This window comes from Oryx dammah, unplaced genomic scaffold, assembly GCF_014754425.2.
Source record: "Oryx dammah isolate SB20612 unplaced genomic scaffold, SCBI_Odam_1.1 HiC_scaffold_25, whole genome shotgun sequence".
In the NCBI taxonomy this organism is placed as follows: Eukaryota; Metazoa; Chordata; class Mammalia; order Artiodactyla; family Bovidae; genus Oryx; species Oryx dammah.
The window spans coordinates 43,547,140-43,573,683 of record NW_024070209.1 but is presented as its reverse complement, the minus strand read 5'-3'; the positions used below and the strand labels follow the sequence as shown (position 1 = coordinate 43,573,683).

The 26,544-nt window shown below is 41.4% G+C and overlaps 1 protein-coding gene and 2 long non-coding RNA genes across 4 annotated transcripts in view; 2 read left to right on the top strand and 1 right to left on the bottom strand.

The window, feature by feature from the left end:
* The window catches only part of LOC120851430, a 29,224-nt gene extending 14,878 nt beyond the window's left edge, over positions 1-14,346 (top strand). Inside the window, exon 2 of the long non-coding RNA XR_005718325.1 lies at positions 14,196-14,346. This is a non-coding gene — a long non-coding RNA (uncharacterized LOC120851430). The remainder of the gene's footprint in view (positions 1-14,195) is intronic.
* The window catches only part of SEPTIN10 (septin 10), a 49,768-nt gene that overhangs the window by 4,679 nt on the left and 18,545 nt on the right, over positions 1-26,544 (bottom strand). For both annotated transcript variants that reach the window (XM_040224185.1, XM_040224184.1), the window contains exons 3-9: positions 23,633-23,750; positions 23,027-23,222; positions 20,942-21,128; positions 17,557-17,718; positions 16,003-16,099; positions 14,439-14,607; positions 7,912-8,044 (exon numbers count right to left, since the gene is read on the bottom strand). In XM_040224185.1, coding sequence (XP_040080119.1) covers positions 7,912-8,044; positions 14,439-14,607; positions 16,003-16,099; positions 17,557-17,718; positions 20,942-21,128; positions 23,027-23,222; positions 23,633-23,750 — 1,062 coding nt within the window. The remainder of the gene's footprint in view (positions 1-7,911; positions 8,045-14,438; positions 14,608-16,002; positions 16,100-17,556; positions 17,719-20,941; positions 21,129-23,026; positions 23,223-23,632; positions 23,751-26,544) is intronic.
* Positions 20,918-26,424, top strand: LOC120851429. Its single transcript, XR_005718324.1, has 2 exons — positions 20,918-21,082; positions 25,384-26,424. It is a non-coding gene; the product is annotated as an uncharacterized LOC120851429 (long non-coding RNA).

Genomic DNA, 26,544 nt, shown 5'->3' with positions numbered 1-26,544 from the left:
GAGCAGCTGTCTGCTGAGCCAGCAAACCTCACAGAAGAGTTTAGGCAGAGACAGAATAGTGTTAAACAGGTGAGGTGAGGCCCAAAGACTCTTGTATTCCTGAGACTGTCACTTCCAGAGAGATCAGTGCCTTAGCATCTGCATGTGCCTTTATATATATATATATACATATATATATATAAATATATATATAAATATACATATATATATATATATAACATATAGCTAGGACATTGAAGCAACCTAGGTGTCCATCAGCAGATGAATGGATAATGAAGTTGTGGTACATAAACACAATGGAATATTACTCAGCTTTAAAAAAGAATGCATTTGAGTCAGTTCTAATGAGGTGGATGAAACTGGAGCCTATTATACAGAGTGAAGTAAGTTAGAAAGAGAACACAGATACTGTATATTAACATATGTGGAATTTAGAAAGATGGTAACGATGATCCTATATGCAAGGCAGCAAAAGAGTCAAAGATGTAAAGAACAGACTTTTGGACTATGTGGGAGAAAGCAAGAGTGGGATGATTTGAGAGAATAGCATTGAAACATGTAAAATATGTAAAATAGATGACCAGTGCAAATTCAGTGCATGAAGCAGGGCATTCAAAGCTGAGGCTCTGGGACAAGCCAGAGGGATAGGGTAGGGAAGGAGGGGGGTTCAGGATGGGGGGACACATGTGCACCCATGGCTGATTCATGTCAATGTATGGCAAAAACCACCACAATATTGTAAAGTAATTATCCTTCAATTAAAATAAATTAATTTAAAAAGTTATAAAGAGTTGGTAAAGTGGCAGCTCTCTGAGCATGTGTGCACCCCCATGAATTGGGAAGAAGAGCAGAAAGGAGGGTAATGCTTGGAAAGGGAGGCTACAGGGCAGGTTTATTATACATTATGTGAGTAGAATCCAATCTCGGATTCCTTAAATGCAGGGTTACATACTTTATATCCTTAAATATTCTGAAAAGCTGTAGAGTACTTCACATGTCATTCATGAGGTTGACTAGAAATTCCAGGAAAACTGTAAAGACAAAAATGGCCTAGAAAAGGGGGTAGGCGGAATCTGACTATTATTTACATTACATGGAAGTTCACAGCTTTTGGCAGCAATAGTCTACTCCACATACATGAAGCACTCACTCGTGTTTCCACTTTTCACTACAAGGCCTTTAATTCAGACACATTTTCAAATACTTGAAAAGTTAAAAGCAGGAGACCTTCTGTGCTGTTGAAACTACTCACTGATGTTCTGAAGCATCTGTGGCCACATGGTACACTGCTGTCTCTTGTATAAAGGAGCTTCTGAGGACATCATACATTTTGCTGTGCAGTGACCTTTTTAAAGTATCTATGTTTAAAAGTGAATACCAGAAACAACATTCCTTTTTTGCCAGACTAGCCAGTGTCTTTTACCTGAGTTTTGTACTTTGCTGGGGTCCCAGAAGTGTCTCTGAGAAGCACCCAGTACCATGGCTCAGCCACACCTAGTATATATACTGCATATACTCACTCTGGACTCTCCAGGTCTGGGTTTTAGTGCAGCTGTACTTGTTTACTTCAAAGTATCTACAGTAATTGTGGAAACAGGAGAGGCATAAATATTAAGTGAACAATTAAGAAATAGACATGTGTGTTAGTTGCTATGTCATGTTCAATTCCTTGCAATCTGTGGACTGTAGCCCACCAGGCTCTTCTGTCCATGGGATTCTCTAGGCAAGAATACTGAAGTGGGTTGTCATTTCCTCTTCCAGGGGATCTTCCTGACCCAGGGATCGAACCTGGGTCTTGAACATTGCAGGTGGATTCTTTACTGTTTGAGCCACCAGGGAAGCCCCAATAGATAACTGGGTGTTTACAGTTAGAAGACAGTTTCCAGTGAAGCTCTGTGTGGTGGGGGCATGATGGCTGAGCCAACTGCCCAACCAGGAAAGATTATTCTGTGTGTGTGTCTGTCTGTGTGTGTGTGTGTGTGTGTGTGTGTCTGTGTGTGTGTGTGTGTGTGTGTGTTAGTCACTCAGTTGTGTCCAGCTCTTTGCAACCCCATGGACTATAGCCTGCCAGGCTCCTCTGTCCATGGCTGGAGTGGGTTGCCATTCTGTTCTCCAGGGGATCTTCCCAACCCAGGAATCAAACCCAGGTCTCCTGTATTGCAGGTGAATTCTTTGCTGTCTGAGCCACCAGGGAAGCCTACTTAATGTATAAAATTGGGAAGTACTAGCATTTGAATGGGAGAAGGCAATGGCACTCCACTCCAGTACTCTTGCCTGGAAAACCCTATGGATGGAGGAGCCTGGTAGGCTGCAGTCCATGGGGTCGTGAAGAGTCAGACATGACTCAGTGACTTCACTTTCACTTTTCACTTTCATGCACTGGAGAAGGAAATGGCAACCCACTCCAGTGTTCTTGTCTGGAGAATCCCAGGGACGGGGCAGCCTGCTGGGCTGCTGTCTATGGGGTCGCACAGAGTTAGACACAACTGAAGCAACTTAGCAGCAGCAGCATTTGAATGATGGTTATATACTTCACTTGGAGGATAAATATATACTGTACTTTTTCTTGTGGTGTAAGAAGGGCTATACATCTAGAATGATGTGGACAGAGTTGTAGAAAAGGTAACATTTAAACAGTGTCTTGACATGACATCTGTCCTGTGTGTCCCCTGCTCTACCTAGCCAATGTTCACCGCATCTTCAGCTAAATCTGTACTCCACATAAGAATCATCCTAATGTATACATAAGGTGAATTAGGAGGTATTTGTTTATAACCATATTGGCAGGGGTATTTTAATAACAGGGTCAGCTAATTCAGACTTAGATAATCCTGTGGGTTACCTGCCAGTGTCTTAATGATGAGCTAGCTTTGAATGTCCCAGTTTACCCAGTAGATAAACCTGGTTTACATCTGTTGTTCAATGTCATTACTAAAAAGCCTCCTCTCTGCAAAACTGCATGAACACTGAGGATAAATTATATGGTCCTTCTTCATCTGAACTTCAATTGATGGTTCTTTTTTAAAAATTTTACTTATTTTTGGCTGTGCTGGGTCTTCGTTGCTGCATGAGCTTTTCTCTAGTTGTGAGTGGGGTCTGCTTTCTAGTTGCACTGTGAGGACTTCTCACTACAGTGACTTCTCTGGCTCTAGAGCAGAGGCTCAGTAGTTGTGGCACAAGGGCTTAGTTGCTCCTTGGCATGTGGAAGCTTCCTGGATCAGGATTGGAACCCATGTATCCTGCATTGGCAGATGGATTCTTTGTCCCTGAGCCACAAGGGAAGCTCACTGATGGTTCTTGAGTGAATCATCACTCACATGACTACTGATGACCCCAGACGCCCTTCTTCACCAGACCTGACTCTATAAAGTATGGATGATAACCTATCAGCTTTGCAGGATGAAACTGGTCATGAGGGAACTTCTTAATATTATTGTAATATGAATAAAACAGGCCCCTAATCTACTATTTGTAAGCTTGCTGCTGCTGCTGCTAAGTCACGTCAGTCGTGTCCGACTCTGTGTGACCCCATAGATGGCAGCCCACCAGGCTCCCCCATCCCTGGGATTCTCCAGGCAAGAACACTGGAGTGGGTTGCCATTTCCTTCTCCAGTACATCAAAGTGGAAAGTGAAAGTGAAGTTGCTCAGTCGCGACCCCATGGACTGCAGCCTACCAGGCTCCTCTGTCCATGGGAGTTTCTAGGCAGTAGTACTGGAGTGGGGTGCCATCGCTACATAATTATAAGTTGTCACTCTTGTGACAACTTTAAACTCATAACTTCATCATTAATACAATACAGTGTTTGAATCATTTTTAAAAAAATGTACAAAGCACCTAGTGACAAATAATACTTCTTTTTCTTTCAACCATTTGGTCACCCTGAATTTTCAATTTGCTTTTAAGTAATACACATTTGAGCAAAATTGTGCTTAGTTGCTCAGTCATGTCCAAATCTTTGTGACCCCATGAACTGTAGCCCACCAGGCTCCTCTGTCCATCGGGATTCCATGTAAGAATACTGGAGTGGGTTGCCATGCCCTCCTCCAGGGGATCTTTCCTACCCAGGGATCAAATCAGTGTCTCCTGCATTGGCAGGCAGATTCTTTACCATCTGACCCACCAGGGAATCCCTTTATTATGTGTAACTCATGGATAATTATGAATAATTAACAGATGTTTTGAAGAAGTTAGTGAAGTGAAAGTCTCTCAGTTGTGTCTGACTCTGTGACCCCAAGGACTGTAGTCTGCCAGGGTACTCTGTCCATGGGGATTCTCCAGGCAAGAATACTGGAGTGGGTTGCCGTGCCCTCCTCTAGGGGATCTTCCCAACTCATGGACTGAACCCAAGTCTCCTGTATTGTAGGCAGATTCTTTACTATCTGAGCCACCAGGGAAGCCCAAATATTCTTACAGGGGCTTTTAAAAATTAAAATTCTGAGAACCATGATATATGAGAAACTCTTACAAGAGAAATGTATGCTAATCAGAAGAAAAGCCAGCACAGTTTCCTACTCATCACAGTCTTCCTCAATGTTTGTATTTCAAAATAACCTCAAGCTAGAGACCGTTCTCGAATAAGAGACGACACAAAACAGAACACCTAAATGCAATATTAGACCTGAGATTGAATTCTGGTTCAAAAACAAAAAATCACCAAATAGAAAGGAATAACAAAAGATAATCTTGGGATGACTGGAGAAATTTGATTATGAACTGATGATCAGGTTAGGCTGTGGCATTGCTATTACTGTTCTTAGGTGTAATACTGGTACCATGGTTATGGAGGAGAGGGCACCTGAGCTTCAGAAATGCATGAAGTGCCCTTGATGTTTACACCAGCCTTCAGGCAGCCAGGAAAACACACACTCTAAAGATGGTGATATGTTCATTCTAAATCTAGGTATGGGGATAGACATGGGTACCCTATACTTTCACTTTCCCATTGTCTGAACTTTTTGAAAATAAAGATCAAATTATAGACAAGATATATTTGTACATTATTAAACTTACAAAACCATTTACTATTGGGTTTATTTAAATAGCAAGTACTATCAGAGTATTTTAAAAAATAGGTTTGTATAGTTAAATTAAGCTTCCGAGGTGGCATTAGCAATAACCTGCCTGCCAGTGCAGGAAAGGCAAGAAATGGTTGGGAAGATCCCCTGGAGAAGGGCATGGCAGCTGACTCCAGTATTGCCTGGAGAATCCTATGGATAGAGGAGCCTGGTGGGGAATAGTCCATGGACTCGCAAAGAGTTGGACATGACTGACACGACTTAGCATGCATGCATGTTCTCATGGATAATTTGATTACAAATAACTGCATTCAGATGGGTTTATCTTTCTTTTTCTCCTTTGCCTTTTGCTTTTCTTCTTTTCTCAGCTATTTGTAAGACCTCCTTAGACAATCATTTTGCCCATCTGAATGCACAGTTCCAAAGAACAGCAAGGAGAGATAAGAAAGCCTTCCTAAGTGAACAGTGCAAAGAAACAGAAGAAAACAATAGAATGGGAAAAACTAGAGCTCTCTTCAAGAAAATTAGAGATACCAAAGGAACATTTCATGCAAAGATGCACACAATAAAGGACAGAAACAGTATGAACCTAATAGAAGCAGAAGATACTAAGAGGTGGCAAGAATACAAAAAAGATCTTAATGACCCAGATAACCACGATGGATGGAGTGATCACTTGCCTAGAGCCTGACATCCTGGAATGTGAAGTCAAGTGGGCCTTAGGAAGCATCACTAGGAACAAAGATAGTGGAAGTGATGGAATTCCAGTTGAGCTATTTCAAATCCTAAAAGATAATGCTATTAAGTGCTCCATTCAATATCTCAGCAAATTTGGAAAACTCAGCAGTGACCATAGGACTGGAAAAGGTCAGTTTTCATTCCAATCCCAAAGAAAAGCAATGCCAAAGAATGTTCAAACTGCCACGCAATTGCAGTCATCTCACACACTAGCAAAGGTAATGCTCAAAATTCTCCAAGTCAGGCTTCAACAGTATGTGAACCTTGAACTTTCAGATGTTCAAGCTGGATTTAGAAAAGGCAGAGGAACTAGAGATCAAATTGCCAACATCTGGTGGATTATAGAAAAAGCAAGAGAATTTCAGAAAAACATCTGCTTCATTGACTACACTAAAGCCTTTGACTGTGTGGATCACAACAAACTGGAAAATTCTTAAAGAGATGAGAATACCAGACCATCTTACTTGACTCCTGAGAAACCTGTATGCAGGTCAAGAAGCAACAGTTGGAACAGGACATGGAACAATAGACTGGTTTCAGATTGGGAAAGGAGTACGTCAGGGCTGTATATTGTCACCCTGCTTATTTAACTTCTATGCAGAGTACATCATGTGAAATGCCGGGCTGGATGAAGCAAGACTGGAATCAAGATTGCTGGGAGAAATATCAATAACCTCAGATATGCAGATGACACCACCGTTATGGCAGGAAGTGAAGAAGAACTAAAGAGCCTCTTGATGAAAGAGGAGAGTGAAAAAGTTGGCTTAAAACTTTTTAAAGTTTTCTTAAAACTTCAGAAAACTAAGATCATGGCATATAGTCCCATCACTTCGTGGCATATAGATGGGGAAACAATGGAAACAGTGACAGACCTCATTTTCTTTTGGCTCCAAAATCACTGCAGATGATGATTGCAGCTGTGAAATTAAAAGATGCTTGTTTCTTGGAAGAAAAGCTATCACCAACCTTGATAGCATATTAAAAAGCAGAGACATTACTTTGCCGACAAAAGTCTGTATGGTCAAAGCTATGGTTTTTCCAGTAGTCATGTATGGATATGAGAGTTGGACCATAAAGAAGGCTGAGGGCCGAAGGATTGATGCTTTTGAACTGTGGTGTTGGAGAAGACTCTGAGAGTCCCTTGTACTGCAAGGAGATAAAACCAGTCAATACTAAAGGAAATCAATCCTGAATATTCATTGGAAGGACTGATACTGAAGCTCCAATACTTTGGCCACCTGATGCGAAGAGTGACTCACTGGAAAAGACCCTGATGCTGGGAAAGATAGAAGACAGGAGGAGAAGGGCACAACAGAGTATGAGATTGTTGGATGGCATCACTGACTCAATGAACAGAAGTTTGAGCAAGCTCTGGAAGATGGTGAAGGACAGGGAAGCCTGCTGTGCTATAGTCCATGGCTCTCAAAGAGTTGGACATGACTGAGTGACTGAACAAGAACAACAAATAACTCTTCAGGAACTCTCATATTAGCAAGTTCATTTGTATTAACATTTCTGTCTTCTCTCAGAAGTTTTTTTTGCGGCTCTGCCTTTTTGATCCTCACCTTAACTTAGAATCCATTTACTTAGATGCAGCCATCACAGTTAAGTCTACAGAAGATACCTTAACTCAAGTAAAAGTAAAATTTATCCTTGAAGAACCACAAGCAGACAACTAAAGAGAACCAAACAAAATTCATTGCAGATAACTCTGTGCCAAGGCCACCCAAAGGCCACCTGGACCACCCACCTCCCCCAGAAAGCCTAACTTCACACTCAACAGCTCTGAGCTACCCACTTCCAGCAAACAACAGTGTGAGTGACTCTCAAAACTCAAAAGGGCTTATCAAACCATAGCTAAAGCATCTCTGCCTCCTCGTTAAAATAGTTGAAACCCTTCTTGGTAATGTAGTCCTCTACCAGCACTCGATAAACCACTTCTAATCAAAGACACTTTGTTCACAAAGGCAAAACTTTTTGTTTTCAGCCTGTGATTTTTTTTTTTCCCTTGGTAAAATTCTGCATCCAAAGACTACGTGTTAGAATAGCTACTCTTAAAGAACAGCTCGTCATCAAAACCATCTGTTAATTCTTGTGATAGATTCCCAGGTTAATAGGACACCCCAAATAGAAATCACAGCAAACAGCACACTTGCCTCTCTCTCAGCTTCTTTCAGGATGGCTTCTTTCTCCTTCACACGCTGCACAAATAGCTGCTTCATCTCTTCTTCCTTCCTCTGGCGTTCACCATAGAACTCGTGTCTCTTGGCTTCGTAGGTCTCCTGAAGACTGAAAAGTTATTTGTGTTACTCTCATGTTAGCAAGATGATGTAGAAATCTGCAAACATTCAAACTTCCAGGTTAAGCCTCATGACTGTCACCGTGTGTGTGCCTCCAGAGGGCTGCAGGCAGGGAGAGCCCACCTCCTTCAGGGAGCGCGGGTCTGTCTGTGGGTCCCTGCTGTGCCAGCACTCCCAGAAGTGCTTGTTTCACCCCACATGGGTTCCTCCATCCACCTCACTGGAGTCCTCCCCTCTATTCGTCCTGATCACCAGGATCTGGGAGTTCAGCCTGGGACCCCAACATCATCTCAGTCCAGGCTTGTTTTGATTTCTACAGACACATTGTTCAGCCCAACTTGATCTTTGAGCTTTTCTGCCTTCACTGTTGTAATAATCTGTTGTAATGATAATAATCTTTGAGCTCGAGGATTTGGGTTCATCTTTCTTTCATTTTGTTCTTCCTGCCACTCCTCAGATTTTTCCACCAAAAACAGAGATCTCTTTTATCTTTTCCTTCTGCATTAGTTATATTATCTGCAAAATGAGAGCACTTTAGAAACTGCAGAATCCTGCAAACAGACCTCTCCTCCTCAGGTTTCAGGCATGCATCTCTTGCTCCATCCACTGCCTGCTGCCCTGCCCTCACTCTGCCCCACAAGTCCTATCCCTCCAGGAATCCGCCTCCAGTCTCCCTAGGTGGAATCCCCTGTTCCCTCCAACACTCCATGGCTCTTTGTTTATACCTCTTCCTGGGCATTCCCACCCCAACTGCATCTCTCTTCCACCAGCTCAGCATCTTTGTAATCCAGCTGTCCAGCAGAGCTCTCTGACACTGTGGTTTCTTCATAAATGTTTATTTAATGACAGAGACTGCAGGGAAGTAGGGCCAGTGTAGCCCACAAAGCAGGGACTTCCTGGAACTCCATGGCAAGGGCCTCTCTTACCTGTGAAATTTCAGAGGAACCACAGACCTCCTCACATGCAGAAGCACTGAGCCCTTCCATCACAGCTCACTGAGAGAACGTCCCAACATTTAACAGGGAATACAATAAACTGGCTTTCCAGGTGTGTCATGATTAGAAATTTCTACTGCTTATGAAAATATTTTATAGCTAAATAGATTTAAAATGTGATAAAATTTAGGAATTTTACTAATCTTGTCTAACCAGAGAAATAAATCTTTTATGGCTAGAACTGTATACATTTAAGGAAAATCATTCAGTTTTCATTCCAATTCCAAAGAAAGGCAAAGCCAAAGAATGTTCAAACTACTACACAATTGCACTCATCTCACACGCTAGCAAAGTAATCCTCAAAGTTCTCCAAGCCAGGCTTCAACAGTATTCTTCAACAGGCTTCAACTGTGAACTTCCAGATGTTCAGGCTGGATTTAGAAAAGGCAGAGGAATCAGAGATCAATTTGCCAACATCCGCTGGATCATCAAAAAAGCAAGAGAGTTCCAGGAAAACATACTTCTGCTTTATTGATAATGCCGAAGCCTGTGACTGTGTGAATCACAACAAACTGTGGAAAATTCTTCAAGAGATAGGAATACCAGACCACCTTATCTGCCTCCTGAGAAATCTGTATGCAGGTCAAGAAGCAACAGTTAGAATTGGACATGGAACAATGAACTGTTTCCAGATTGGGAAAAGAGTATGTCAAGGCTGTATTGTCACCCTACTTATTTAACTTATATGTAGAGTACATCATGCAAAATGTGGGGCTAAATGAAGCACAAGCTGAAATCAAGATTTCTGGGAGAAATATCAATAACCTCAGATATGCAGATGACATCACCTTTATGGCAGAAAGCGAAGAAGAACTAAAGAGCCTCTTGATGAAAGTGAAAGAGGAGAGTGAAAAAGTTGGTTTAAAACTCAAAATTCAGAAAACTAAGATCATAGCATACAGTCCCATCACTTCATGGCAAACAGATGGGGAAACAATGAAACAGTGAGAACTTTATTTTTGGGGGCTCCAGAACCACTGCAGGTGGTGACTGCACCCATGAAATTAAGAGACGCTTGCTCCTTGGAAGAAAAGCTATGGCCAACATAGACAGCATATTAAAAAGTAGAGACATTACTTTGCCGCCAAAGGTCCGTCTAGTCAAAGCTATGGTTTTTCCAGTAGTCATGTATGGATGTGAGAGTTGGACTATAAAGAAAGCTGAGCACCAAAGAATTGATGCTTTTGAACTGTGGTGTTGGAAAAGACTCTTGAGAGTCCCTTGGACTGCAAGGAGATCCAACCAGTCCATCCTAAAGGAGATAAGTCGTGGGTGTTCATTGGAAGGACTGATGCTGAAATGGAAACTCCAATACTCTGGCCACCTGATGAGAAGAACTGACTCATTTGAAAAGACTCTGATGCTGGGAAAGACTGAAGGCAGGATGAGAAGGGGATGACAGAGGATGAGATGGTTGGACGGCATCACTGACTTAATGGACATGAGTTTGAGCAAGGTCTGGGAGTTGGTGATGGACAGGGAAGCCTGGCGTGCTGCAGTCCATGGGGTCACAAAGAGGTGGACACAACTGAGCAACTGAACTGAACTGAAGGAAAATCAGAGTAAGAAATGTTACATATTAGCTCTCACAGCTGAGCATGAGTGTGTGGTACTTACAGCATGTGTTCCAAGGAGGAACAATCCTATACATTGTCTTTAGAAGCAAAGCTTATAAATATACACAGTGTTCTCGATGATCACATCAATGCCTCTGATCTCAAGGAGGCATCTTATTTCTTATGAGGTTTTTTTTTTTGTTGTTTTTTCTGTGTTTGTTTTGGTCTTATTTTAAAGAAGCCTCTAAATCAGTCACGCCACCTTCACTCAGATTTCAGTGGTCCTACACTGGACTGATAGCTTTTAAAGACATAATTTGGTTTAAATAATGTATCTAAATCATGTCAAATCTAACTTTTAAAATCTCAGAAATTTATTTATACAAGCCCTTGAGTTGTTCAGGAGGAAAGTCAAGCCACTTGACAAAGAGAAAAGACCAGACACTTAAGAGAATAGCTGCTGCCAGCAGGGACTGGTCTGGACTCTCACTAATCCCTGTGGCACCTTGAAGAACAGACACCAACACTGTCCTGCAGGGTTAGTGTGCTGACGCTTAGAGTAAGGTCATTTGCCCAGAGGGACAGAGTTAGCAAGGACAGAGCTGGAGCTGGAACCTGGTCAGACTTGCTCCAAAGCCCACATTCCTAACCCCGATAAATCCTGCCTAAAATGATGCCTCAGCAGAAGGTAAAGGGAAGCACTGTTCTGATGTGCTCTCCATCTGTTACACGCGCCCACCATGACATGGAAGCTTACAGAGCCACCTGTAAGGAAGGAACCACACTGTCTTTCAAAAGGTGGTAACGAAACCCTGAGAGGATCTGCAAGGATGGTCTATACAGTTAGTGTGGTGAAACTTATGCAACCACTGTTGACTGCCATGGATTGGGAATGAAAAATAGCTCTCTTGCTGCTGTATTTAATGTGGCATATATGCTAGTTGCAAACATTACTGATTTAAGGCAAAGCTGAAAACCAAAGAAAAAGCACCCTAGGTGCTTGTGTCTGTCAGGAAAACCACTATATCCCTCTCTTGGGACCTCATCTGTGAGCTCAGGGTCCAGCTCTCCCAGGACTACTGAGCACCCCCACTTCTGCTGTAGGCCAAACACAGAAAGGGAACTACTTCTTGAGAGTTCCAAAGAAACAAAGTGTATGACACAGAAATTTTGCCAGACACTTAAGGAACTCTAAAATACCACACAAATCGACCTTCCAAACTCTAGAGCAGTGATAATCAACAAGACTGTTACGTTCATCTAAAGTAGCTTAGGGATTTGAGGTTTATAAAAGCATGCTTCATGTAGTTTAAATAATTAAAGATCAGTTAATTAAGACCTCAAGGGTACACACAATACCATTACCTGAACCTCATGACAAGCACGAGATTGGCGTGGGTAGACTGGGACATGAATCACAACTCCACACAACCTGTCAGTGAAAGGAAATGAAGATGCTGCAGGGAGGAAGCGGGGCCTTAAAAAGAAGAGGTCATCCAGACAGGCTCATTTTTCTAGTTGATACAATATCGAGGGACAGATTTTACATGCCAACCAAATTATAGTGACTGCTGCTGCACACACACGAAATAAATGGGAAGAGTCCCCAAAAGAAGGAATATACGTTCTTGAAACCACACTCCTGAATCCTTCCTAAGACCCCAGACTAGAAAGAATGACAGAAATTTTATCCAACAGTGTATCCACAAATGAGAAAGCATGAAGAGGAGAGATACTGTGCATGCCTGGCCCAGAGAATCTCATCTTGTCAGGACTGCAGGCCAGGGCAGGGTAGAGGCCCACTGGCTCCTGGGCAGCAGGCAGGCCCCCCACTCCCTGAATGGAGTCCTTATCCTTCCTGCTTCTGCCATCCATCCTCTTCGAGCAGCCTATAGCCACTGCTCCTGCCCTCTTACCTACCATCCACTGAAGAGCCTCCTTTCCCATTCTCCACCTGTCCAGTGTACAGATGCTCCCCAAACTGAAGAAATACTAAAAGAATGGCTGTTCACCTTGCCTGCCCACCACCTGTCTCCTGTTGTATTGCTACTTCTCCCCACAGGAGGCGTCTTGGTGGGACAGCCAGTCAGGCTCATGCCCACCCTGCCAAGACACGGGCACAGGTCTGGGCCCATTAGACAACTCACTTTCCTGGAAGAAAGACTGGAAATGGTCTGTTCATGCTTCCACTCCAGCAGTAGAATGAAACTGCTGGTTTTCTCCCTTTGAACCTGCAAGCCCTGGCCAGCACCGTAATCATGACTGACATGGCCTGCTCTTCTGAGAATGGCAAAAGAAATGACTGGACTATATCACACTGCTGTACAGCTACAACACAACCCGGTCCCCCTCAATACGGCCCAGCTCTCCCTTCCTGAGTCCCATTAAGTCCACCTTCCAGTTTCCCTGGAAGGGTAAACATGCATCTGACCACTCCACCCCCCCCACCACTACCAAGCCCCTGTGTTTATGCCTGGATGCCCATAGAAGCCTCCCGCCTGGGTATCCTCATGCCCAGCTTCTGCTCATCATAACAGGGCAGGAGTGTCCTCCTCCCGCCCCACCCTGGGGCCCTCCACAGGCAGGGTCTCTCTATCCCATGGGGCACATCTACCCACTGACCAGCAGGACATACCTGACAAAGGGCTGGATGCAGATTTTAACTTAAGTGTGATTCTTAGGCTCCATATCCAGAAATTCCGAGCCTGTATTTCTACATCACCTACAGGTGACTGATGACTGATCTATCTCTTTTCTCCTTTGTGCACACAGAGACCTCTGTGTAACCTCAGACTTGGAAGAATGAGAAATGAAGCCACCTCTGGGAAACACTAGGGATGCCAGTGCTGGACAATTTCTCTTCAGCAGAGAAAATCACTTTACTAGAACCAGTCTGTTATAGCACGCCCAAAATTGGTGAGGAGGGTGAGATATGTAGAATTCTTATTTTATTATGCTGTCAGAGCTAAAACAGTCATTAATCTGTAGAATGGAAAAGTGTTAAGTTTAGCCTCACCTGATACTAAACCTTCCCGAAGGTCACGTGCAGTGGCAGCTGGCTCCAGGGCTCCCCCCTCCCATGGTGTCTGCTCTGGTGCAGACAGGACACCAGGGAGGGGCTGCAAAGTCAGTAATGAGATGCCGAGGAACCCTTGGTCCCATAGCAGATTTAAAACAGTGCTGGTCCTGAGCAGAATTGTTCAGGAATGTGACATAAAAATAAACCTGATTTAGCACGTTTGCACAGTTTAATTTTAAAAAAAGACCTCAGGAGTGTAGCAGCATATAAAATAACAAAAGAAGTTCCAACAACACTTCATGCTCTAACCACTGAGCCAGTTAACAGTTCCTGTAACTTATGGTAATATCTTTAGTCTAATCTCTGACTCCCCACAAAAATGTTCATGCTTCCTTTATAAGAAATTTTCCTACATTTAGTCATTCCAGAACTTCCATCAGGATGAAAGACAACAGCTTCATAGTTTTATTTAATGATTCATATTGCAACTTTTTAAAATAATAATATACTTTCATTTTTTTCAAATACAAAAAATCAAATGAGAGTTTTTTCCTTTGGTTTCCATTTCAGGAGGTACTGAAATCCTGAAATTCTACCCTGTGTTCTTCCTTCTACTTAACGCCCTGAGTCAGATGAGGACTTGGAGACCTCCAAGAGCAAGAAGGCTTCCAGTGATTCAAGCAGCATAGAAAGCGTGATAATAAATCATTATTAAGTGGTCTTTCATGATGTGGGAGATTCTCCCGTCATCCTGGACAGAAAAAGAGGTACCATCCTCCCCGCCACCCACTCCTTCCTTGGCTGGCTGCTCACCTGAGTGGCTGGTTCTCTGGGCCCACGTCCATAAAGCCCATCTCCTCCAGCTTGTGGCGCCGGTACAGCTCATAATGCCTTGTGTGGGTCTGGTCTCGAAGATCCTCCATGTTTGTACAAATGAGCATCTCCCGGAGCTTGACAAAGTCGCAGTGGTTTTCATTCTCCACTAGCCAGAGAGATAGAAAATACCAATAGTGACTTTCAATCCTGACACACAATTGGTATTTGCTGAATGGATAAGTAAATGAAAACATATTGAAATAAGCAACAGCAAAATGATCAGTCTGACGAAGAGCTATGGCTGTTTTGCCCAAGTAGCCAAGGAAGCACTTCTTGTATCACACACACCAAATTATAGGCAGTGCTCATTAACAGACTAGAGCGCTGGCTTAAATTTGGTAGTCAAGGGAAACAGGAAAGAAATACATTCTGTCTGTTACTGTATGCTCCAGTAATTTCAGTAATATTTTGTTACCAGTTTATAAACCATCCTCAGGACATTTCACATACCACCTGAGAAGAGTATGTAACATTTTTTCAGTAAAACTTCAAGATGGTAAATTCTGCACATTCAGCAACACCATCTGTGCATGCTGTGATTATCAAATCCTTGTCCAACACGATGCCACATTTGTGGTCCTGAGTCAGGTACCTGACTGTGACCAATAATTGTAAATACAATTATCTTTATATTTTCTAAACATTAAAAATGTTAAGTTTTGTAAATATTTTCCACTAATTAAAAAATTTGTCAATTAAAAAAACAGCACTGAGAAACCATTATCAGCAGGGGTAGTCTATTCCCCATTAGTAAGTACCATAAGTGAATGAACCAGAGAGTTAATTTCATACTCATTGCAATGTTAGATACATGCTAAAAATCTTCATTTGGCTGGCTGACTGGGAAATAGTTGGCAATACTTTGATAAGTAAAAATATATAAATTTATAAGGTTTATTGTGTTCCAGAATTATCTAGTAATTAATTTATATACAATGTTTAAACAATACTATTTACACTCAAATTCTGTTCAAAGTACCCAGCTAGTGGTTCCCACCTTCTGAGTGTCTTAGCACACCTTGACAGGTAACTAACTGGTCTAACACAAGAAGTGGGGAGGCTCTATTTGGCTCTGCTGCTGCTGTTGCTGCTAAGTCGCTTCAGTCGTGTCCGACTCTGTGCGACCCTATAGACGGCAGCCCACCAGGCTCCCCCGTCCCTGGGATTCTCCAGGCAAGAACTGGAGTGGGTTGCCATTTCCTTCTCCAATGCATGAAAGTGAAAAGTGAAAGTGAAGTCACTGAGTCGTGTCCAACTCTCAGTGACCCCATGGACTGCAGCCCGCCAGGCTCCTCCATCCATGGGGTTTTCCAGGCAAGAGTACTGGAGTGGGGTGCCATTGCCTTCTCCGATTTGGCTCTGCAGACGTGGCTAAAACAGAACACAGCCAGCCCTTCTGACAGCTAGTCAGAACCCAAAATAAGCATCACCTCAGAGGATGCACTAAATGCAGCTTTTAGACTGTCAGACAAGTACACATGTCCTCGTGGATCTCCTTTACCTTGTACGACGCCCCAGGGATACTGGCGAGCTTTGACCATCTTATTTCCAACTTTGACTTCATCCATACTTCCCACCACAGCAAATGGCAGGTGTCCCTGGAAAGGAGCCAGCATATCAATCACATCTCATACCAATGACAACAGAGAAAAGGACATTTACGAAATGACAAGTGTGTTAAAGTCAAATGGTCTGCTATGCTTTAGCTTTTAAAACCTGCCCTGTGAAAAAAATAAAATAAAATAAAACCTGCCCTGTGAATACATGCCAGCTGTTCTATAGTCATCCTCAGGCCCTACCGAGAAAAGTAGTTACTGAGAATGTCCCACATGCATTCCAACTTTGCTATAAGAATACAAAGAAAAGAATTCTAGCACAGATATCATTTACCTCATGATCTTGGGTATAAAAGACAATGTTGAAGAAATCACATACATACCATATAACTAAAGTATATAACTATATTTAGGGTATACATACATACATAACACCAATATCAAGTAGTATTTAAGTCCCAAACTATGCTAACTACAAATGTTACAGAAATTTAGAGGAGGGAGAGATCTCTGTGGCAGGAAGACACAACCAAGCTGGAGACAGAGCAAGCAGAATAGGAAGAAACAGCATAACAAAAGGAAGACTGTGAAAAAAGACACAGTGGCTATATTTAATGGCAGTGAGGAGACTGTCCTGTCAGACACTGAGAATTAATTTAGGGAAAAATCTAATGTAAACAGTATTATGTTTAATATTTAATGATTGACAGTGTGTAATCTTTTAATTGTTACCCTCTGAAAACGTATTCCAGGTGCACACACACAAAAAATCAGATATAAAGAGTTTAACACACAGGAATTAATATCACTTCCTTTATACAAGTTAGCTTTTTATATATTTAGTTTAAGTATCTTAATATGGACAAAGTGAAAAAATCAGAAAAGGAATAGAGGAGAAATGGAATGAACAGGTACTGAATGTCACTGCCAAGCAGTGAACAAAGCTGTCTCCTTACAACAGTGATCCCTGTTTTATAGGTAAGTTAACAGTCTCAGGAAAATGGGGAGCCCCATTTTATAGGTAAGTTAATAGTCTCAGGGCAGTTAGGAAGTTCCACAAGAACTCCAAAACCTTTGATCCATCAAAATCCAACCAAGTATTTAAGAAATTTGGTAGCCTGAAGTAACACAAAGGACTTAGTTATCTTTAATCATACTGTTATGTGTAATTAAAATATATACTAAATATATTCTATATTAAAACAAAAGTTATGTGAATATTTCACATGTATTTGTGACACTGTAAGGGAGGAGCTTAAATACCAGATTAGAAAGCTCCCTGTAAAGTCTCTCAAGAGGGAGGCTGTGCCATCTTCTCCTGTCCTTAGGACAGAAAGGACTCTTACTAAGGAGATAAAAAATGGTTCCACAGAAGGAGAATCCCAGTCTCACAAATGTATCACTTCATTTAGGTCAAAATAGGGAAGAAAAATGCTCACAAATGTAGTAGCAATGTTACTTTTTTTGTATATAAAACAATTATTCAGTTAAGAGCTTACATTCATTGAAGCATTGATCTTAGCAATAGTTTCATCATCTGTTGGGAAATGGTATATCTGAACACCATTGCTGACCAGTTCACTCATGAGCTTGATCTTAAACTTCTGTAATTCAGTTTTAGAAATTGCATCTGCTTTGGCAATCACTGGTATAATGTTCACCTATTAAGAATAAAGAAAAACAAAATCTAATGATCGAGGATTTATTTTTTTAATAACAAAGTTTCTGAATTCAAAACCACTCAAGCTCTGACAGATTTCCTTAGGACAGGCAAACTGTGGTCCACTCATCGCCTGTTTACATAGGTAAAGAGTACCTGGAACACGGCCAGGCCCACTCATTACACATCATGTATTTCCTGTGATCACTTTCATTCTTCTAACAGCAGAAGTGAGCAGTTGCACCAGAGGCCCATGACCTGTGAAGCCTGAAGTATGTACTACCTGGCCCTTCAAAGGAAAAGCTTGAAGGCTCCTGATGTAGAAATCACCACTTCATTCTTACCAGACAGCCCTACACAGCCATTCCTGCAAATGCTGGCCTGGTAATAACTGCTTTTCAGAAGCAGAGCTCTTACAAAATTCATCCTGTATCTGAAGTCAGGTTCGGAAATCTCACATTTTCCCCTCTGTCTCTTACAATTCTATCATACACAAAATAAATAGAATGTAAGAGATGAGCTGAAATCACCTGCATAATTCACTAAGAATTTTTATCTGTTAATAATCTCAGCACTAAGTAATCTGGTGACTGATCTCAGCAGACCTATGGGTCAGGCCACAGGCCTCCTCTGCCTCTCACTGAAGCAAGCCCCTTTTCCCAGTGAATGCATCTGATCTGACCCTACTGTCAGAATCTTACCCACATGTCGACAGAGGGAAGTTCTATGGATACCAACTAAAAACATTCACGACTTGAATTAATTTTTCAGCATTATTTAAAAGTCCTATCACTGGCCAGAGTGGAAGAGACGCAGGGACATGAAGACTAACCTGCAAGGCTAGTTCTGTGAAATTTTTAAAAAATATTTATATTTATATTTATTTATTTGGCTGTGCCGGGTCCGAGTTGTGGCATGTGGGATCTTCAGTCTTCATTGCAGCATGCAGGATCTAGTTCCCTGACCAGGGAATGAACCTGGGCCCCCTGCATTGGGAGCACAGAGTCTTAGTCACTGGACCATCAGGGAAGTCCCAGTTATGTAAGATTAATGTATCCACAAGGAGTGATATCACCACAGATTAAAGGGTTTGTAGGTTTTTCGTTATTTATTAGCTTGTTTTTAGTGAAAAACTTTAGGCTGAGTAGTCACGTGTGTCAAAAGAGTGAACTGTCAGTATAATTTTCAGAGTAGAAATAAAAACAATTCTTTTTCTATTCTTAAACATCCTTTTCTTCTCCAGCTTCACATTGATTTACTGTGTGTACATTTGGATTTATTAGTCTTAAAATATGTTCCAAAGGGGATATTTTTCCAACTAACCATGAAATAAACTTTCCAGCAATTTTGGGTAAACACCTTTCAAGATAAGTTGGTCAAAGTATATAAAAATTTGATGGCAAGTTCTTGATTTCAGTATCATATATACTTAGATATTCAGTAAACTATGCTAAGTTATACTTCTAATTGATACCAGGATCAATAGCAGAAGCACCCCAGTGTATGTAGCTGACATTAAGCTTTCCCATTGTAGTGCGAAAACCTGACTGACATTTGACTGCTGAGGCATCTGTTTCAGATATCCATTAGAATAAACAGCCAGCACCTGAGGACACAGCTACTGGCTGCCATCAGGTAAGGAACAGGCCACCCTCCTGGAGGACTCCTTTCAAAAAGTCTAGGTGACTCACCTCTCCCTTCAGGCCCCAGGTCCCACGGGGGTGCTTTAAAGTCACCCACAAAGAGGGAACTGGAGAAGCCCGAGATGCCCCGCCCTCAGATCTTGATAGAGGCTGATCCCTCTCTCCCTTTTCCCTCCCTTCCTCTTCCCCCTGCACCTGCTGCACTGTGTACCCTCAGATCCTGTAGGAACAACCCTTGATCCTCAGAGTCCCCCAGTGCTTGTTGCTGAGGTGCCGCCTGGGATTCTAAGAACCACGGGGGCCGGCCCAGTGTCCCTGGAGGTGGGAGAGTGTGAGTAAATGCAGGTGTGGAGCACTTCGAATTCCCAGCCAAGCTCATCACCATCAGTGAGCTGAAGGACACAACACAGGCTGAAAGCAGATGTCCCGCAGATGGGGACATACTACCACCTGCACAGGTAATTCCCCATGTAGAGCAGTGGAGTCATCTTTTAAGAACAAGGCGTACTATCAATTTAATCACCCTCAGACCTCTTTCAGAGGTAGCTGCTTTCCTAGTTTTGATTTTAAAAGTGAAGAAACTGAAGCTCAGAGTGGTGGAAACTTGCCAGGAACACAGGGAGATCAAGTAGAGCCGCCCTGAAAGTCACCCCCACAACTCCACACAGACCTCAGCCTGGAGCTCTGTCTGCCTGAGATGGAGCTGCCCACTCCTGCATTCATGTCCCTTTAGTAAGGGTGGATTTCCACACATCAGACTCAGTTGTGAAGATAACTGGCTGAATGGTTACAATATCCCATCAGGTGAACAGCTCCTCCAGGTTTGTCTCAGCCAGGGGACCACAGTGCTGGTCTGCACTGAAATGCCTACCGCCTGCCTCCCACACTGACTCCTATACAGAAGGCAGCCCTGGTAGACCCCATGCTCTCCCAGTGCCAGCTCACAGGCTGCTTAGCCAGGTCAGAGGTCACAGGGGAACCTTGGAGACATTTTTAGTGTGAGAGTGTAGTCTTTATCCTTTAAACAAAAAAACCTGAAGTGAGTTAGTTTCTGGATACTATTATTTACAGCTCCCTGAATTTATATATAGCTCATTGGCTCAGAAATTAAAAATAGGTTTTCTGGATACAGTTCAAATTAAAATTAATTTACTGTATGAGACTTTAGACCTTAATCTTCATCAGTGAGCTTCTTCTCATTTAATAGTATCATAAAGTAAAATTAATGTCAAATAAATTCTATAGTTAAATGAAAATGAATACACATATTCTGACATGCAATCTAATCACTAAAAAAGGACTGAAATTTTATGTTAACATTTTTTCTTTGTATCTCATCTTCCAAACTGAATTTCTCTGGAAAATATCCTAAAATTGAAACTTGCTAAATGTTTTATAGAATGAGATAGTTATGACATATGCACGTATCATAAATATATTTATATATTTAATAGTCCACTCTGCTAAATGTTTTATAGAATGAGATAGTTATGACATATGCACGTATCATAAATATATTTATATATTTAATAGTCCACTCTAAATCCTGAAATGCAACCATTGGTTCTTCTCCAGACCCACCTTGCTGTCCAGGCTCTTCATGGTCAAGAGATCCAGTGTCTTCAGGGAGTGGCCTGTCGGGGAGATGAAGTAGAGGCACACATGGACGCGGGAGTCGTGGTAGTTAAAGAGAGAGCGCTTGATCTTCAGCTCTTCTTGGAGGTAAGCTTCAAACTGAGCATCTATGTAGTCAACTATTGGTTGGTAGCTGAAAAAATATTTAAATATTTAATATGATATGGTATCTTGATAAAGCATTTGCATAAATTTAAAGTTGAAATCTGTTTTTTCACCAGTGAACAAACAGTTGACTTCTATGCTAAATAGATAACTTCAGTAATAAAACAAATGTGCAAATGTGCAGGTACAAAGGCAGTACTTTGAAACTATCAGAGCAACCTGTGCCTTAAATGATTTTACAGAAATGACACTGAATGTGCCTCTCACACTCATTCACACCTGGAGCTCTCTGGCGTGGCTCCCCAAACCTGCCAGGCTGCTGAAGGAGGATAAGCATCTATTTGCAACCATGCTGGACATGGCGTATAACCCTACACGAGTATCAGCAACTTAAAAGTTATTTAAGTCAAATTCCATGACTTCTTGTTTCTGAAATTAAATTTGTGTGGTGTGGAAAGCATTAACATAGTAAGGAAAGGGCACACCCACATAGAAGTATCATAACTGGTGACAGAGGCACAACTTTATTCTCATTTACTTACAAGCAGAGGAAAGCCCATCACAGCCGACAGGCTCAGTCCTTGCCTGGATCCATCCTCCTGCCTGAAATGCCTGACCCCAAGAGAAAGCACTGCCCTGGGGCTGCAGAGCAGCCCCTCGCCCTCTGGGAAGAACTGATGTGTGGGCATGTGAGGAGAGGACCCAAGACTACAGACATTTCCTATAACCATCTTGGTGGTAGATAGAAAACTACACATTTGTCAAAATTAAGTTGTATACTTAAACCAATGCATCTTATTTATTGCATATAAACTTTACATCAATAAAACTTATTTATAAACAAATTAGAAAGGAAGAATAATGCCATTATTTGCAGGCTATACTATTGCATACATAGAAAACCTAAACAAATTTATTAGAGATGCATTAACTAGAATTAACCAGAGAATACACAGAAGTTTCTGTGTACAAGATCAATTATATTTCCACACATTAAATGGGAAATGACATATTTGTAAAATATATCATTTATGAGCTCATCAAAAATGCCAAATACCTAAGGATAAATTTAAGTAAAGCTTTACATAATTCCTATCTAGAAAACTAAAAAAAAGCCATGTGTCATGGGCCTTTGCCTCCTCCACTATCTGCTTCTTCCAGAAAGCCCACAAAAATTGTTTCTTGAAATCTATAGTAGAATACACAAATGTGCTAAACAGGTTAAAACATAATGAGAGTCAGTTTTGCAACATATTTTCCCTCTAAAGCAAACTTTTAGGACCTAGAAAACTACGTCTAATAATGAAAATATATGAATTTCAAAAAGGAAAAAGAACGAACAGTCATTGTCCCAGTCTGTTTCCTCCTTTTATGGCTTAAATTTCATATTTAAGTCAAAATCATCTTTGTAATACCATAGGAGAAATAATGACAAAAAATAGTAACCTAATATTTTTTTAATATAAAATATAAATTAAAATTGAATCATCACACCTTTCCTGCAGTGCTTAATGTGGCTAATTTAGTTAGAACTTCACAAAAAAATTCATGTACCATGGATTTGATGATTATGTATTTCCCATGTATGCCTTTTTTTTTTTCTCAACAAAACGGGTCTTGCCTGAAAATTAGTAAAAATCACTTAATATACACCGAACTGTCATATCAGGAAAAAATTAAAACTATTTTGCTACCATGCACACTTTAAAAATGTGATTCAAATTATTCTAAAGAAAATATACAACTGGACAGAAAAATGTCAATTTGTTAGCAAAAACAAAATGTTGCTTTATTATTTAAAGAATTTAAGCCTGGGAAGAATGGCATGGGTTTCTACAGATTAAAGTCAAATCAGCACACAGAGCAAGAAGGCAGATGTCCTGTAATAAGAAAAAAACTGTTTTATTACTAGAGGAAAGCATGTACCTCTCTTCTTTGTTTATTTGGTCACCAAATCCCACTGTATTCACAATGGTTAGTTTCAGTCGAACGTTACTTTCCTGGAGTTCATATGTCTGTGCTTTAAGTCTAACATGTGGGTAAAAATGTGAGGATTCATGGTCTTCAAAATTAGTATTAAACAATGTGTCAATCAGAGTTGATTTTCCAATTCCAGTCTCCCCTGAAAGAAATGCAGATACATATTCATATTCACAGGTGCACAGGATGGATGAAGAACAGAATGGTAAACTCTTACAGTGATTTGGTTTCATGAATCCCAAATATTTCAAATATTGCAAAGGCTGGATTGTCCCTGAAAGAAGTACACGCTAAGGTGGTTCATTCTAAGCTGAGCATAAAAATGAGTCCTGTATGCCGAGCTACTCAGAACTCTGAAGAAGGCACTGTAATGTTTAAAGAGCAAAGAGAAAGCTTAAAGCAGCACGGCTAAGAAAAAACTGATAGAACTTAAATAACTGAGAAAAATCTGTACTCGTGCTCTCAGGTTGCTCAGATGGGCACCATACTGCCCATCACAAGAAGGTGAGCACAGGAACAGGATGAAAAAGTCTGGACAGCCTGGGCACTCACCCACACAGAGAATATTGAAGCAGAAGCCTTGCTGGATCGACCTGTTGACCAGCTGATCAGGCAGACTCTCAAAACCAACATGGCCAGACATGGTTAAAGAGCGAGGACTGTCTTTTTGCTGCAAGAAAACAAAAACAATGGCAACAGTTTTTAAAAGTTTTACTGAGAGAGAGTATAGGTACATTGGAAAGCACAGACATAATTCATCAAAAAAACTAAAGACTTTTTTGATCATTATACCTCGCCCAGGATACAACTGGTTTGTGAGAAACCTGTGTCCAGACCCTCAAAACATGTATTTCTTATTATCTTCCTACGATGACAGCCTGACACCATTTATAACATTAAAATATTTGATTTCCCCACACAGGAAAATACTCAGACTATGGCATAATCATTCACAAAATGGAGTGTGGTGTGTAAAAGTCATGAAAGATGTTTATGATGAATTTTAGATATAAATTGTCACATTACAATGTCAGGTGAAAGAGGTACAGCACAAAGTTACAGATGGAGTTCCAGCTCACAGTCGCGGCAGAGTAACTTATGTCACACTCAACCTCCTTGCTGGTAAGTTACAGTCAGTTCCCTCAAGTCCCTGCAACCAAAGGCAGAGAGACTGTGGAGTGAGGGACACACCCTTGTAGCTTCTCCCCTGAAGGCAGACCCAGCCACTGCTGTACAAGCAGACAGAGCTCAGGAGGGAACTAGTCTTACTGGGTTCAGAAGCCAGTGGAGACAAGGGCAGGCAGGTCAGCTGAAAGGGGAAATTCCAGAAAGGAGGGAGTCCACAGTTGGCACACACACACCCCTCAAGTCTTTGGCTGAGTGCTGACCTACACATGAACAGGGAAATGGGAACTGGAATGGGCAGCCTGGAGAGCTTAGACTTTAAGTCTATAAGTTAAAGGACTCAGTAAAACACATGAAAACCTACATGGGCCTCATTTTAGGAGTTAGGATCATGTCCCAGCACTCAGAAATCCTCCCTCGTGCTGAAGGCACAACTGAAGTAGACCTGCTGTAACAGAGAGGAGTGTGACCAGCCAGTGACTCAGCTAGTGTCTGCTGGACCAGAGGCCAACATTCCTCAGAAGAAGACAGAGTCCAGCACCTCTACAGTGTGTCATCCACAACACCTAACTGTACAACCAAAGTACTACACAGAAAGAAGCAAAAAAAACACAGTTCACAGTCAAGGAAGAAGAAAACGGTCAACAGAACAAGATCCACATATAAGCCACATGTTGAACTAGCTGTGATCCACATATAAGCCACATGTTGAACTAGCTGGTAAGAACTTTAACTCTGACAAATATGTTAAAAAGAAAAATGTTCTCTTTCTTTACAGAAGAGATACATATGACAGGTGACGTGACAGGAATTATAAGAGAAACAAGAAAGCTCTTGACAACAAAAGGTGACAAATGAAACTCCTGGAATGGAAAAATGCAACATCAAAAATAAAATAGTATTAACAGTAGATCAAACAATGGGAGGAAGTATTAACAGCAGATTAAACAATGGGAGAAAGACTTGTTCAGTATCATATCCATGCTAAATATCTTTGTCCAAGCTAAAAATCTCTCATAGAAAAGATAAAACTATAACATAACCTTAAAAAACTGGCACAATACCAAATGGTCTAACATACCTACAGTGGGAATGCTGGATGGAAAAGAGATGGGAGCAGGGAATGGAGGATGGAAATTTGTAAGTAATAGTGACTGATAATATTCTAACTGTTTCAGCATGAACTCAGAGATCCAAGAATTTCAGCAAACTGCAAACAAACAAAAGCAAAGGAATCCACACCCAGGCACATCAGAACAAACCATTTAAAAGTAAGAATGGAGAAAGATCTACAAGCAGCCAAGGGTGGCAAGACATATTACAGACAAGTAAAACATAAAATGATCACAGTATTGGCATAAGAAATGATGTAAACCAAAGACAACAGAATGTCATCAGTAAAATGCCAAAAGTAAAAAAATGATAACTCAGGATTCTTTATTTTTCCAAAACTTGTTTATTTCTTTATGGCTACACTAGGTCTTTGTTGCTGGGTTTTCTCTAGTTGTGGCGAGCAGGGCTACTCTCTAGTCATGGTGCGAGGGCCTCTCATTGCAGTGGTTTCTCATTGCAGTAGTGTGGCGTACAGGCTTAGTTCTCAGACCAAAGAATCAAAGCCCTGTCCCCTGCAGTGGCAGGCAAATTCTTAACCACTGGTCCACCAGGAAAGTCCCTGACAACCCAGAATTCTGTATCCAATGAAAATGTCCCTCACAGGTGAGGGCAAAATGAAAACATCTTCACACAAAATCTAAGAATTTTACTGCAAGCGGGCCTTACCTGATAAGAAATATTAAAAATTCTCAAGAGAAAGGAAAATGACAACAGATGGAAACTCAGATCTACAGAAAGGATGAAGATTGTCAGAAAGGTAAAAAATGGGTAAATAGAAGAGAATATTTTGCATGTTTTAATTTCTTGAAAATATAGATTGACTGTTTAAAGCACTAACGGCAGTGTGATGCAGGACTCATGACACATGGAGAAGCAGGATGCATGACTGTGACAGCACAGAAGATGGGAGGGAGGAGTCACCCTGCTGTAAGACTTCTGCGCTGTCCATGAGTTGCCATCACACTGCTCAAAGGCAGTGGGGGGTAAGTTAAAGCCCACATCAACTACTGTTTAAAAAAAAGAAGTTTAGCTAATAAGCCAAGAATGGAGATAAAATACAACAATAAAAATACTCCATTAATTAAAAAGGAGGCCGGAAAATGAAATAAATGAAAGAATAAATGGGACAAATAGGAGATAAGTGGCCAGGCAGCAGACTGAAACCAGCCGCGTCTCCAGTTACAGGGAAGCAGTCCCAGCCAGCTGTCCCGTAGGCCCTTCCGTGA